The sequence below is a fragment of the Australozyma saopauloensis genome, chromosome 6 (assembly GCF_035610405.1).
Source record: "Australozyma saopauloensis chromosome 6, complete sequence".
Classification (NCBI taxonomy): domain Eukaryota; kingdom Fungi; phylum Ascomycota; class Pichiomycetes; order Serinales; family Metschnikowiaceae; genus Australozyma; species Australozyma saopauloensis.
In genome coordinates, this window is record NC_086136.1 from 482654 (window position 1) to 495588 (window position 12935).

At 48.3% G+C, this 12935-nt stretch overlaps 5 protein-coding genes across 5 annotated transcripts; 2 read left to right on the forward strand and 3 right to left on the reverse strand.

Annotated features, from left to right (window-relative positions):
• Positions 1-3651: 3651 nt before the first annotated feature.
• On the forward strand, positions 3652-5355 carry PUMCH_004793 (uncharacterized protein; the record flags this gene model as incomplete). Its single annotated transcript, XM_063023714.1, has 1 exon — positions 3652-5355. The coding sequence occupies one exon, from the start codon at positions 3652-3654 to the stop codon at positions 5353-5355; it is 1704 nt and encodes a 567-aa protein (XP_062879784.1).
• Positions 5356-5578: 223 nt separating this feature from the next.
• PUMCH_004794 (uncharacterized protein) lies at positions 5579-8560 on the reverse strand (the record flags this gene model as incomplete). The annotated part of the gene is made up of 1 exon (XM_063023715.1): positions 5579-8560. The coding sequence occupies one exon, from the start codon at positions 8558-8560 to the stop codon at positions 5579-5581; it is 2982 nt and encodes a 993-aa protein (XP_062879785.1).
• Positions 8561-9092: 532 nt separating this feature from the next.
• Positions 9093-10049, reverse strand: PUMCH_004795 (uncharacterized protein; the record flags this gene model as incomplete). Its single annotated transcript, XM_063023716.1, has 1 exon — positions 9093-10049. One exon carries the CDS (start codon positions 10047-10049, stop codon positions 9093-9095), a length of 957 nt encoding a protein of 318 aa, XP_062879786.1.
• Positions 10050-11123: 1074 nt separating this feature from the next.
• Positions 11124-11717, forward strand: PUMCH_004796 (uncharacterized protein; the record flags this gene model as incomplete). Its single annotated transcript, XM_063023717.1, has 1 exon — positions 11124-11717. One exon carries the CDS (start codon positions 11124-11126, stop codon positions 11715-11717), a length of 594 nt encoding a protein of 197 aa, XP_062879787.1.
• Positions 11718-12172: 455 nt separating this feature from the next.
• PUMCH_004797 (uncharacterized protein) lies at positions 12173-12646 on the reverse strand (the record flags this gene model as incomplete). Its single annotated transcript, XM_063023718.1, has 1 exon — positions 12173-12646. One exon carries the CDS (start codon positions 12644-12646, stop codon positions 12173-12175), a length of 474 nt encoding a protein of 157 aa, XP_062879788.1.
• Between the last annotated feature and the right edge of the window lie 289 nt (positions 12647-12935).

A 12935-nucleotide genomic window follows, 5' to 3' on the forward strand; every position in this document is an offset into this window, starting at 1 on the left:
GGTCTCGGGGTACTCGATTTTGGCGACGGAGATGGCGCGAGTTTCCTCGGGCGATAGCAAGCCGAATTGCACCTGTGAGTTAGCATACTGTTGGTTTATGGGAAAGAGACGGAAAGAGACGAAAAGAGACAAAGAAAAAGAGGAAAAAGAGGAGAAAAAGGACACGTGTTCAATTCCGAACACTCACACTGAACATACTTCTTTGACCGACCGAAGCGGCGCACTGGAATATGGGAATTGCCTACTCATGGTGGAGGGCTAGAATGATGGACGTTGGCGGCGGAAGCAGCGGGAAAAAAAGAAAGCGGCCAAAGGGACAAGGGGCAGACACGCAAAAGGAAGTCACGGAGGGGAAGAATTGTTTTTTTTAGGTGTTTTTTGGGGTCTTTTGGTGGGGTTTATATGGGGAGCGACAGAAACCGACAGAAATCAGCGGCCACTGGACGAAATCGGACGCGGAAAAAACGAATACGGAGCTGCGGGCGTGCTCGTGAAGATTCCAACAAATGCAAGGGCGCAGGCAGGGGATTGGACGGGCCTACGAGTACCTGTTGTGAGGATCAGTTGTTCGTGGAGAAAAATTCGTTCAAGTGGCGGCGCGCGTGATGCTATCTACCGCCGCGCGTAAATGTGGGACCGGGACATGGATTATGTGGAGATGGGCTGGTGGGAGCGTGTTTTTTTTCTCCGGTTGCGGATGGAAATTCGGAAAAATATGTGTGAGTTGGGTGATGGAGATGAGCGGTTTTTCCGGGCATTCTGCGGCCGGATTTAGGGGACGTTGTAGCGGTGACAATTGCAGTGGAAAAAACACCCAGCCACAGGAAAATCGGTGTAATGTCTGAAAAAAAATAAAGAGAAAATAAAAAAAACAAAAAAAACAAATAGATAGGTGAATGGGCTTTATTTTGCTCTTTCTTTTTCTGCGGCGTTGTCTGTTTTGGCGGCTTCTTTAGATCGTGTGAGTGGTATAGTTACTTGGTCCAGGAAAGATTTGCTAAAATTTCCCGATTTGCCATTTTTTTGAATCGGCCGAAATTTTGATTGTGATGTGGAAACATATCCATGTTGAACACCAAGAAGATTGTATTGCTTTGGGGGTATAGGCTCCGCAGAACATATATACGGTTGGCAGAATGGTCGTTGAATTCAGCGCTTCTTTTCGGATTTTTCTTTGGAAATTCTAGTTTCACTTGATTATCCTGGTTCCGTATCTCTTCTGGCCATATGTAGGGGGATCTACATTAACCACAGTCAGATGCCACTTCAGCAAATACACTAAAAAACTTCTCAAAGCGAGTATTCCCAGACGAAGAAACCCAGAAAATTTCAGTGAGAATCTTTTGAGCCACAAAAAATGACGGTTTTCTCATGGCGCCGACCTATCCAACCCACTCCGGATAAATGATCAGCAGATGGACAATACACACGACGAGCATGACAAAAGCGAATTCCTGGAGATCACAGAAAACACCCTCAGACTATTTCCACAGTGTGCGGTGTGATATTTTGCCCAGAGCAAATATTCTTGTTATGCTAGAGGATAGGCCAATGATACACTGAGCACCCCAAAGTGCTCCTCGACACCAATGAAACTACACGCACTGACAAGTAGCGTATTTTCCGACTCGTCGGAGGCTTCTTCCATCGACGAAGGGGCGCTCAGCCATACACCCGGAGACACGGGCGCGAAAAGCAACGATGCGTATCTGATCTTGATGAAGTACGTTCTCTCGTTGATTTTCTGCACGGCAGTGCTATCGCTGAGTCTCATCCTCTTCAAGGTGTATCAGCGGAACGGGCTGGTGTTGGTGTTGATGGCGGCGCTCTTTGTGTTGAGTATCTATTGTGCGAGTCTGATGCTAATGATGTCACCGATTCTCTGGATGAAGCGGAAGGTACAGAAGCGGCAGCGGGCCAAGCAGACGGACACTTCCTCCGAGCGGCAAGCGGCCGCCGTTTGAGTACTTGATTCGTTTGAGAACAAAACTCTAACACAAGACCTTTGTAGAAAAACGAAGCCTTCATGTTCAGAATAATAAAACCCTTATGTTCAGAAATCAAATACTCTATATCTATAAATTTCTGAGTATATATCGCCTATTTTAAAGATCATTACCTTCAGTGTACTTGTAAATTTAGGCATTTTCCGGAACAAAAGACAAGCTGCACCTGGCGGCGCTAATCTTTTGAATGGAAACACAAAAAAACACAACAAAAATAAAAATTAATCGGTCCGGGACTCGGTTCGATCTCTATTCTGTAAAAAGTGAGCCTCTCCCATGTTCACTACTTCACAGAAATCCACAAGTGACACACCGACGAAAACCGAAAACTGTTCCAAAATCGTACGTATCATCGACAGCCCAATATGCCAGAATTGTACCGGCACAGATTGGCTGCAAATCGAGTATTGGTACGACTGGGTACAGAACCAGACCTAAACCTTATCGGGCGCCAAACCCAAAACACAAAACAACACCGTCCAAAAATAGAACACGCAAAATGAAAAATGAGAAAGTGAAAAATGAAAAATGGAAAAACGGAAAAATCAGAAAATGAAAAATGAAACAAACCAAAAATGAAACAAACCAAAATCAAAAACACTCTCAACGATGCGGCCTCCCAGTATTCTGGACCTCAGTCCATCACATCGGAATAATACCCATACCCGCACCTCACAGCGCATGTCCCTATCCCCGAGATCACTACCCTACTGCTCCAAGCAAAGACGCAAAGAAACCAAACAGAATGCCGCCCAGCTACACCCTAGTGACCGGCTCAATAACTATTTTCCCACGCACAAGAAAAGAAAAGGCTGCGAAAAAGAAAAAAAAAACCCCCAGCGCTGCAGCACGGCATAGACCAAATTTCTCGGAACAACCGCCATAGGGCCACATATGGGGGAACCGCGCCAAGTTCCAGACGCAAAATGTAATTTCACCCACCCATGCATCGCGCGCAATCGCCGACGGAAAAACCCACGCACACCCACACCCTGCGGCGGCGGCACCACCACCACCACCACCAGACCCCCAAGGTTGCATGATGTCAAATCAGAAATACCCCTGGCTATCGCGACCAGCGAAAAACAAACTATTCTGCTATCTGTCCAAGAAAAACCGGGGGCCCGCCATTGGGGCGATGGGTGGGTCCCCCACCATCTGCGCCGGCCACCCTGCAGGAGCCGATGCGCATCTCAAAGTTGGCCCCGGAAAATCTGTGACTTCCAGAGGGGTGGCCCATACTTGAAATAAACGGTAACACAAACGGGAAACAACGAAACAAGCAAAAGGAACGCGCAGCGCTGCCGTTTGCAGCAATGCTGGGCGGCCCGGGCGCTCGCAAAAACAATCTTTGCGAGCCAAGCAAGCTCCATCGGAATATCATCTCGCTCGGAACATTTCTCGCATTAACTCAAAGACTGCAGACGCGCACCCCAGGTGGCCCTACCAAATCTGGGGTACCACTGCCCCGCAATCTGTACTCTTTTTTTTTCATCCACAGGGTATATAAAGACACCACCAGCTACCGGTTTTTTTTCTCTCATTCCATCACATCTCCACAGTCGTACTTGGATCCCAAAGAACACCCCTAACCCGCGTGTCTTTGCCTCCGTTTACCTGAACACACATAATACACCCACACAAAATGACCTACACTCAAACCTGGTGGAAAGACGCCTCCGTCTACCAAATCTGGCCTGCCTCCTACAAGGACTCCAACGGAGACGGTGTTGGTGACATCCCCGGTATCATCTCCACGTTGGACTACGTCAAGAACTTGGGCATTGACGTCATCTGGTTGTCTCCAGCCTACGACTCCCCTCAAGACGACATGGGATACGATATCTCCGACTACGAGTCCGTGTACCCCAAGTATGGTACCATGGAGGACATGGACCAGTTGATCAAGGAGTGCCACGACCGCGGCATGAAGTTGATCTTGGACTTGGTCATCAACCACACCTCCGACCAACATCAATGGTTCAAGGAGTCTAGATCCTCCAAGGACGACCCTAAGAGAGACTGGTACATCTGGAAGAAGCCCAGATACGACGCCGAGGGCAACAGACAGCCTCCTAACAACTGGGGCTCTTACTTCTCCGGCTCTGCTTGGAAGTACGACGAGGCCACCGACGAGTACTACTTGCATCTTTTCGCCGAGTCGCAGCCCGACTTGAACTGGGAGAACGAGGAGACCAGAAAGGCCATCTACAAGAGCGCCTTGAGCTTCTGGTTCGAGAAGGGTGTCGACGGTTTCAGAATCGACACCGCCGGCATGTACTCCAAGGTGCAATCGTTCCCCGACGCCCCAATCGTCTACGCCGAGTTGGACTACCAGCCATGTAAGTTGTACCACCAGGGCGGTCCAAGAATCCACGAGTTCCACAAGGAGATGTTTGCCCAGGTCACCTCCAAGTACGACGTCATGACCGTCGGTGAGGTGGGCCACTCCTCGCGCGAGGACGCCTTGAAGTACGTCAGCGCCGCCGAGAAGGAGATGAACATGATGTTCTTGTTCGACGTGGTCGAGGTCGGCTGCCAAGTCGAGGACAGATTCCGTTACAAGGGCTACAAGTTGCCTGACCTCAAGAAGGCCATCCAGACCATGAGCGCCTTCGCCGAGGGCACCGACGCCTGGGCCACCTGCTACTTGGAGAACCACGACCAGCCAAGATGTATTTCCCGTTTCGGTGACTCCAGCTCCAAGTGGAGAGTCAAGAGTGGTAAGTTGTTGGCCACCATGCTCACCATCTTGACCGGTACTGTGTTCATCTACCAGGGTCAAGAGCTCGGTATGGTCAACGTGCCAAGATCCTGGGACATCTCCGAGTACTTGGACATCAACACCGTCAACTACTACAAGGAGTACGTCAGAGTCAACGGCGAGAAGGACTTGGACACCTTGATGGACAACATCAACTTGTTGGCCAGAGACCACGCCAGAACCCCAGTGCAATGGGACAGCTCTGCCAACGGTGGTTTCTCCACTGGCAAGCCATGGATGAGAACCAACGACAACTTCGAGGAGATCAACGCCGCCTCTCAAGTCAACGACCCAGACTCGTTGTACAACTTCTACAAGAAGGCCTTGCAGGTCAGAAAGGAGTACAAGGATCTTTTCATCTACGGTAAGTTCGAGATCTTGGACTTCGACAACGAGAAGACCTTCACCATTGTTAAGACTGCTGGCAGCCACAAAGCTTACGCCGTCATGAACTTCACCAACGAGGCTGTGCCTTTCGAGGCCGACTTCGAGGGCAAGGCCACCCTCATTCTTGCCAACGAGAACGACGTTAAGGAGTCGACTTTGGGTCCATGGGAGTCCAGAGTTTACTTGATCGAGAACTAAGAACCCGGCCCAGGCGTTTTTTTATAGAATTAGTGCTACGATATTTCATGCCCCAAATCAATACATGTTATGATACTTATATCTTTTGCAATCTACTATTATAGAAATTACTTCTGTATTAGTATTATTATTAATACTTACCGAAATCTATTTCCTAGTGTGACTTCTACAGAAACGATTCGAAAAAAGTGAATTTGCGTATATTAAAAGATCTGCTTCGATCTTATTTTGACAAGATACGAGCTAAAAAGTCGGCGCTCAGACTGGGTTCCAATGCCGCAACAACGTCGTCCAAGTAAAAGCCAACCAAAACAACAATGTAGATCAATATCAAAATGACACCCTTGAAATAGTTGGACTTGCCCTCGGCGTAGATGTACGTGAAGAGATAGATCGATACCAAGGTGGCCACCACGTCCCACCGAGGAAAGATAAGGGAGAAGATGGAGTCGACAGACTCGAAGTTTTTGTAGATGGAGTAGACCACCAAGGATGGGATTTGAATTAAAACAACCTGCAAGGCGTACGCACTACCGATTTCCATCGATAACGCAACGTTTCCGCCCACTGCAAATGATATGGCGTTGACGAATTCGGTGGTGTTGGGCACCAAGGCGAACACAGTCAAACCGAGAAATTTGGGATTGATGGGGTAATGAGAAAGCACAGCGTCCACATTGTTGACCAAGATCTCCGCAATGATCGCATAAAGCAACGTGGCGCCAAGAAGAATCACATACGATTGTGTATTGGACCAATTAGGCGCATCGTGGCCGCCATCAGCCTCATCCTCCATACCATATTCGTCCTTGGATTTGGTAATGGAGTTATTACGGGGCACTCCCAAGTTCTTAGACGTCAGAGGTAATTTCTTAAGGTCCTGTCTTGTCGTTGGAGTCATGGCGCCAGATCCAGGGCGTAAGGGAGTATCAGTTTGAGGCTGCTCCTCGCAAGTTCTACCAGCACGTCCTGCCTTATAGGCGACATCGAGGCTGATCACACTGGGAGAGCGGATGTAGTTGTCTTTCCTGGTTTGTGCCGCTGCCAACTCGTGGGAATTCGTAGCCCAGATCAAAGACGCGTGTGTCTTCAAAGTGAAATAAAGACCAACGATGTATGCAACAAACAAAGCAATTGCCACAAACAACGAGTATGGGCGAAGCACTTGGTAGTACAATTTGTCGAGAACAAGCGAAGGCTGAATGAATTGACAGGTGGTGCAGCCCTCGCTCTTGCCATGAGCCTTGTAGACGCAATCCTTACATCTGAGTTCGTATGAGCCATACAACTGGTAGAACAAGGAAGGCGTGAACATCGTCACCATCGCAAAAAGCAACATTGTGGATGATACACCGGCGGATCTTGGGTTGTACCGTTGCGTTTTCCGTTTCAAGGCACCGCCGCACATCGAGAGACCGGGAAGGAGAAGAACACCTCCCAAAATGGATCCAATCATCGATCCTTCCACCAACTTTCCTTTCGACTGGTTCAAGGCCACACAATACAAGAAAATCTCGACGACCGTTGAGAAGAAGGCGTTGATGACAGCACCGACTCCCATTGAAGACTGCGCCGAAATGGAAGCAACGGCTTGACCGATGAAGTAAGCCAAAGGAATGATAGAGAACAAACAGCCGCAGAACAAGAACGAGGAATCCGTGTACCACTCTTTCAAGTCCAAGACCTCTTTCAAAATGTAGTAGTCCAGGATCACAAATGCGACCACCAGAAGCAAATTGATGAAGAAAATGTTGGTACCGCCAAGGGTGTACTTGTAGTAATGCAACCCACAACATCTATATGTGCAGAGAATGATGGACTGGTTCCGCAACTTCTTTTTCTGTTTCGGGTCGCTAATTTTTTTGTAGTACTCCTTCTCCTGCTCAAAGTAAAGCGCCAAGGGTCTTCTTCGCAAATGGTCGCACAAAATAGAGTTCAAGTTGAACATTGGAATGGTAAAGACAAACAACCAACAGATTGCGGCGATTGTGTACAGAATAGGCTGCAAGATCCCGTAGAAGAACAAATAGAACAAGATTCTTCCCAAAGACCAACGTCCTCTTCCGAAAAAACGCACCTTGATGTCGTTGTTGTCGTTATCGTCATCGTCTACAGCGCCGTTGTCTTCCATGAGGGCTGGGTCGCCAGTACTCTGGCCCTCACCCAAAGCAGCATACGCTTCTCTCCAGGGGCGTCCCTTGTGATCCTTCAAAAGAGGCTTGGAGTCTGCACTGTTGGTCATACGGCGCGGAGGGGCGAAGAACAACCGGCCTTCCTCCTCCAATCTCCATTGGTGAAACTCCGAGATGGATCTGCCATCCATCTCATCCTCATCGAGGTAGTTCTCGTCCTTGTTGAGGAGCACAAACTTGCCGAACGGATGGAACCAGTACTTGCCCAATTGGTAGAGAAGACGCACGTATGGCCGCAGAGACTTGTGCCATGCGAACCCGGTGAATACGAATACCGCCGCAGCGCCCAACAAGCAAATGACGAAGAGAAACAAGCCCACTGTGCAGCTCCACAAGAAGTTGGTGAGGTGGATGCCGAAGTAGATCGGGCCGGTAGGTTTTTTGGGGTCGTAATCGTGGATATCTTCCTCAGCCCGTGCAGCGACCGACCGGATCTTTTTATACACAGAGGGCTTCCAGATCTTGATACCGAACGGGTGCGTCGAGTTGATGGCCTCCTGCCGCGCCTTGAGGTCGAGCGACTCCATCGTTTTCAGCGAGCTATTCAGGTCTACGGAAGCTACGTCGTCTACATCTGTATTCTGCTGGTCCAAGCGGCTCTCGGACGTCAATCTCTCCTCTTCAAGCGTGTCTGCCGCCGCCTGGTTGAGCACCAGGTCCAAGTCCGAGACGGCGCTGCTGCCGGGAAGACTAGGTCCACCCGAAGCCTCAATGAGCTTGTTTTTCCGTTGTGTGATGAGGTCGCGCAACGCGTCCTTGTATCCTTCGAAGTACTTCTTCTCCCGGGACTCGTCTTCGCCGGGCTCCTCGTCCAAGTTGTCGTGGATGTCGTCATCGACCGAAAACACAAGTTTGTTCGTTGTGGACGCCAACCGTTTGAGCGGCGGTCTTGAGCGCAGTTTCTTCAGCCGCAGGCCGCGCGCCTTGAGCGAGGGCGACGCTTCTGAGACGGACCGCCTTTCTCCGCTTTCCAGAAGTGATCTGGTCGGTTGTATTAGGGGAGACCTAGGCATGTTGGCACAGGGGGGAACAGGGGGTATTTATAGTTTTTGGGGGCGGGGATGTGGTATACGTGGCCAATTGCCTAATTTGGACTGGTTGTGAGCGTTGTTCCTTTTGTGTGGGTGTAGTTTGATGGGGGTTGGAGTTGGGATGGCTCTAATTAGTTAGGGTATTACTGTGGTGTGTGGATGCAGTTCTGCCAGACGGCTGGAAATGACGAAATAGTTGGAGAATTGAAAAATGAGAGAAAAAGAGAAAGAAAATTGAATAAAAAGGAAAGAGTTGGTAGCGATGAGAATTGTCCAGGTACGTTTTTTATACGTTTCTTATATTTCGTTTGTCCGGTTTGGCTGGTCTTCTTATCGTATCTGGCGTTGGATCTAGGGTACATTGGCGCCGCCGTGAATATAATTTGGATATGAACTCATGCAAGGCTGCGCATTTTGATTGTTTGTCGTTATTTGTCAATGGCGAATTCCTAGATTGACTGTATCATAAATAGTCCATGCTCGTTCCGGTTGTGGCCATCATTCATTGAGCCATCTAATCGCCAAGACGGCGTCCTTTGCCTGAAAATGCAGAAGAACGTGCCGCAGTGGCTCGGTACCCACTGCTGGCTCCAGAACTTGCAGCAACTCCCACCACAGGTTTCTTGGTAAATGCTGTGGTCCGTTCGGACGTGTTGAGCGGATACTTGAGCATGCGGTACAAGAAAGTGGGCGCTTTCAAATAACCCAAATCAAAGATCGAGGGCAGGAACTGTACCACCCGCGGCGTCACGTTGAACCCCACCTTCTTGGAGTTGTCGTGGAGACCGTGGTTGTAAGCGCCAGGAACCAAATTGTAGATGGGCAAGGTATCCGACTGGATGCACTCGTACAAGTACCCGGCAAGAATGCCCACGACGCAGTCGTAGGCGCTCCACTTGTCGCCCATAACAGCAATGGCCAAGTCGAAGAACGGAAGGTAGTACGCCTTGATGGGCACGATCCCGAAAAACTTGATGTTCTCGTTCATCGCCGTCCGCAGCCACATGAACGTGATGCTCGACAGAAGCTGCGAGTGCGGGAACGACAGTGCAAAGAGCGGAGGCGCCACCAACACATTGATGGCCACCAAGAAAAAGCCGCACACCAACACAAACCACACGTAGTCGGGGAAGTTGCGGCGGAAGCGGCCCTGCGAGTTCTCCAAGTTGTTCGAAAAGAAGTACAACTTATAGATGTTTAAGAGAACACTCACGCCGCTTTGGTTAAGGCCCTGCACGACGAAAAACGCCGTGAAGAAGCGGTGACCGTTGGCAACCACTAATAGCGCCAGCGAGCCAATACTCTTCATCTTAAAAGGCGTATTCCTTATCAATTGCGTCAATGGCAGGAACGTCAATGCGTCTAGTGAAAGCACGTTCGTAGATAGCGCCAACGAGACGGCCACAGACACGATAAGAAGAAACCGAGTTGCTGGCGGCATTGCAAGTAAGGGGTCGAGGGCAGCAGACATCTTTACGGGGGAAATTTCAGCGTCGTTGTTGAGATTTTGGTGAAAGTTGAGTTTTGGTAGATTTGCGAAATTCGAGACGACCAGGGCAGCAGAGCGGTCGGGAGTGGATAGGGGGGATTTCCAGGAAGCGGGGTTTATATTGATCCAGCTTGATCGGAGAAATTTGCGTTTTGGGGGGATTTAATGGGGTTTAGTGTTTGAAAAGATGGTAGTATTAGAGGGTGGTATTGTGCAGTGCCAGGTAGTATTTAGCAGATTAAATATGAGAAGAAAAGATTAAGAAGAGGGCGATTTTGGAGAAGAATTGGGAAAATGGTGCGATGAAAGGTTTGTATGTGAGTTTTAGTTTCGGTCGATTTGAATGTGGTTGAGTATTGGGAAAGTGAAGAAACAGAGTATTAGGGATACACATTCGCAGACACACATTAGCAGTAACGGTTCAAAAGAGCTGTTGGCGGGATTTCGGAGGGAAATTATTTTAGAAGAAATTGATGCAATTTGATATGACGACCGCAGAAGCTGTGGGCGTCATTTTAAATAGTATACTACAGGGCTATAGATTGAGTAGATCTAGAGAAATTTTTTCGAAAGTACATAAAAACGAATCAGAATTCAATAATTATTACGTCTATTTTCATAATCGTCAGTAATTGGTCTTTCTTCATACTGATGTCTGAAAGTGGTGTAGATTTAAATCAGCGCCCCCACTCACGTCGTCGTAGTATTGTTCTGCCGCCAATGAACATTATTTTCCTTTCATTCAACTGATGGAAGGAGTTTACTCAATTTTATAAAAGTCTATTTTTTGAAGCGTTTGACTGAGAGCATCGGGTTTCAATCACCATCACTACTTGCATGAAAAGACACCGCCAAAAAGAATCAGACGCATAATAAGAATTCAAAAAATTGATAAATTCATAGAATTCACAAAACTGCTTCTCCACTGACCCTAGGAAAAGTCTTCGATGGAAGATCCATTAGTACCCAAAACAGATCCTCGTACGGAACTGATGCACAAACACAAAACAGAAACGAAAGGGCCTAGAGCCAAAACCCCAATTCTCCATAAAAAATATGTCTACTGTTTTTTCTTTTCTCCTCTTACCCCATATTTCATCTACCATCTCTACTAATAATTTTACCTTTCCTACTACTACTACTACTACTACTACAATACCTACTATAGACAACGTAGAACCACTAATTACACAAAAACAGAAACTTCAGCAACCACCACCAGTACTGAAACAAAAATTTCACCCAAAACTGCAATCCTCACACCCTCAATCCCCATTCATTACATCCCGCTTCTCCACAATGAAATTGGTCCGTTTCCTCATGAACTTGCCCTCGGCAACCAACCAGTCGGTCACCGTCGAGCTCAAGAACGGCACGTCCGTCAACGGGCAGCTTCTTTCGTGCACGCCGCTGATGAACGTGTCGTTGAAGAACATCAAGCTTATTCAACCACACCAGGATCCACAGCTCATGCAATACATGAACATTCGCGGGAACCAGATCCGGCAGATCATTCTTCCGGACGAGCTCAATATTGAGGGTTTGCTTGCGAAGAGTAGCATGCGTATCAAGGGCGCGGGTGCTGGCCCGGGGAAGGTTGTTTCTGACCGCAAGAAGCCGTTCAAGAAGGGCGGGAAGCGGGGTTTTTAGGCAATCCGAAGGTACGAGAAAATGATATGGTCCTTTCTGAGTGATTTGGTCTTTTTTGTGGTGGATATGGCCATAAATGGAGGTCATCACTAGAATAACCTCTACAGACAAAAGGCGATTGTCTACACCTCATAATCGCAGAATCCTAAAGGCTTAAAAGCCCTAGAGACCTAGAATCTAGAATAGACGGCCAAATGAGAGTGGTGGTGTCGCAGAAGCAAAGCGACATGTTCTCCTCTACCAGTCACACGACACATCCCCATCTCTCACAGACTCCACCGGTGTCTACTCACTAAATCGCATTTAATTTCCATGTTCAGCCGTCACTATACATATATTTACAGGGATAACAGCCGAATCCACCCTTTCGAATAAGTAGGTCTACACTAGCACGAATCCTTTTACTCTAACACTAGCAACAAAGCATCTTCCAAACACACTCCCCAAACAAAAACCTAAAACCAGGTTCTCTTCTTCTCCTCTCTCCGTGCAATCTGCTTCTTGTATGCGGGTCTAGCCTTAAGAATGGTCTCATCCATATTCTCCATGGCCACCCGTCTCTGCTCCAACTTGGTAGGAAGCTCGCGCTCCCACTTTCTCTTTTTCTGGAAAAGAAGTCCGCGCATCCATTTCTTGTCGTTGTATCTCTCCTCATGGAACTTCTTGTGTGGAATGGGCGGTAAGAGCTCTGCGAGCCCGTACTTCAGCGCCATCTTGTACAAATCGGCCGATCTTCTCAACGAGTACTTGGCCGCATGCCACTTGCCGCTTTCCTCGTTTTTGTTGGGCAAAAACGGGTTCTTTTGTGGATCGGAGATTGTGGACGGTGTTGTGGCGTACTGGGCGAGCGGGCGGGGCGGGTGCTTGATGAAAAACGTGTGCAACTTCTGGGGGAGTTTGGCGAACGCCTCTTTGGCCGTCAACGACATTTTTGGTGGTGTTTTGGCGGAAAACGGTGGATTATGGTGGATGGTACTTTTGATAGGGCTTATGTGTAGTATGGGGGAGGGACTGAAAAATTTTGCGAGGAAAGAATGGGTAGAAATTTTTGGAGGATGTGGGGAGAGATGTGGGGATTCGGGGGCCTTTATATATTCCGGAATTGAATTTCTTTTTTTTTGTAATGTTTGGATTGTGGAAGCTTCGTGGTTGGTGGTGGATGTAGTGGTAGTATTTGGTGGTGAGGTGTTGAGTGGTGGATAAGCCAATTCTGGATTG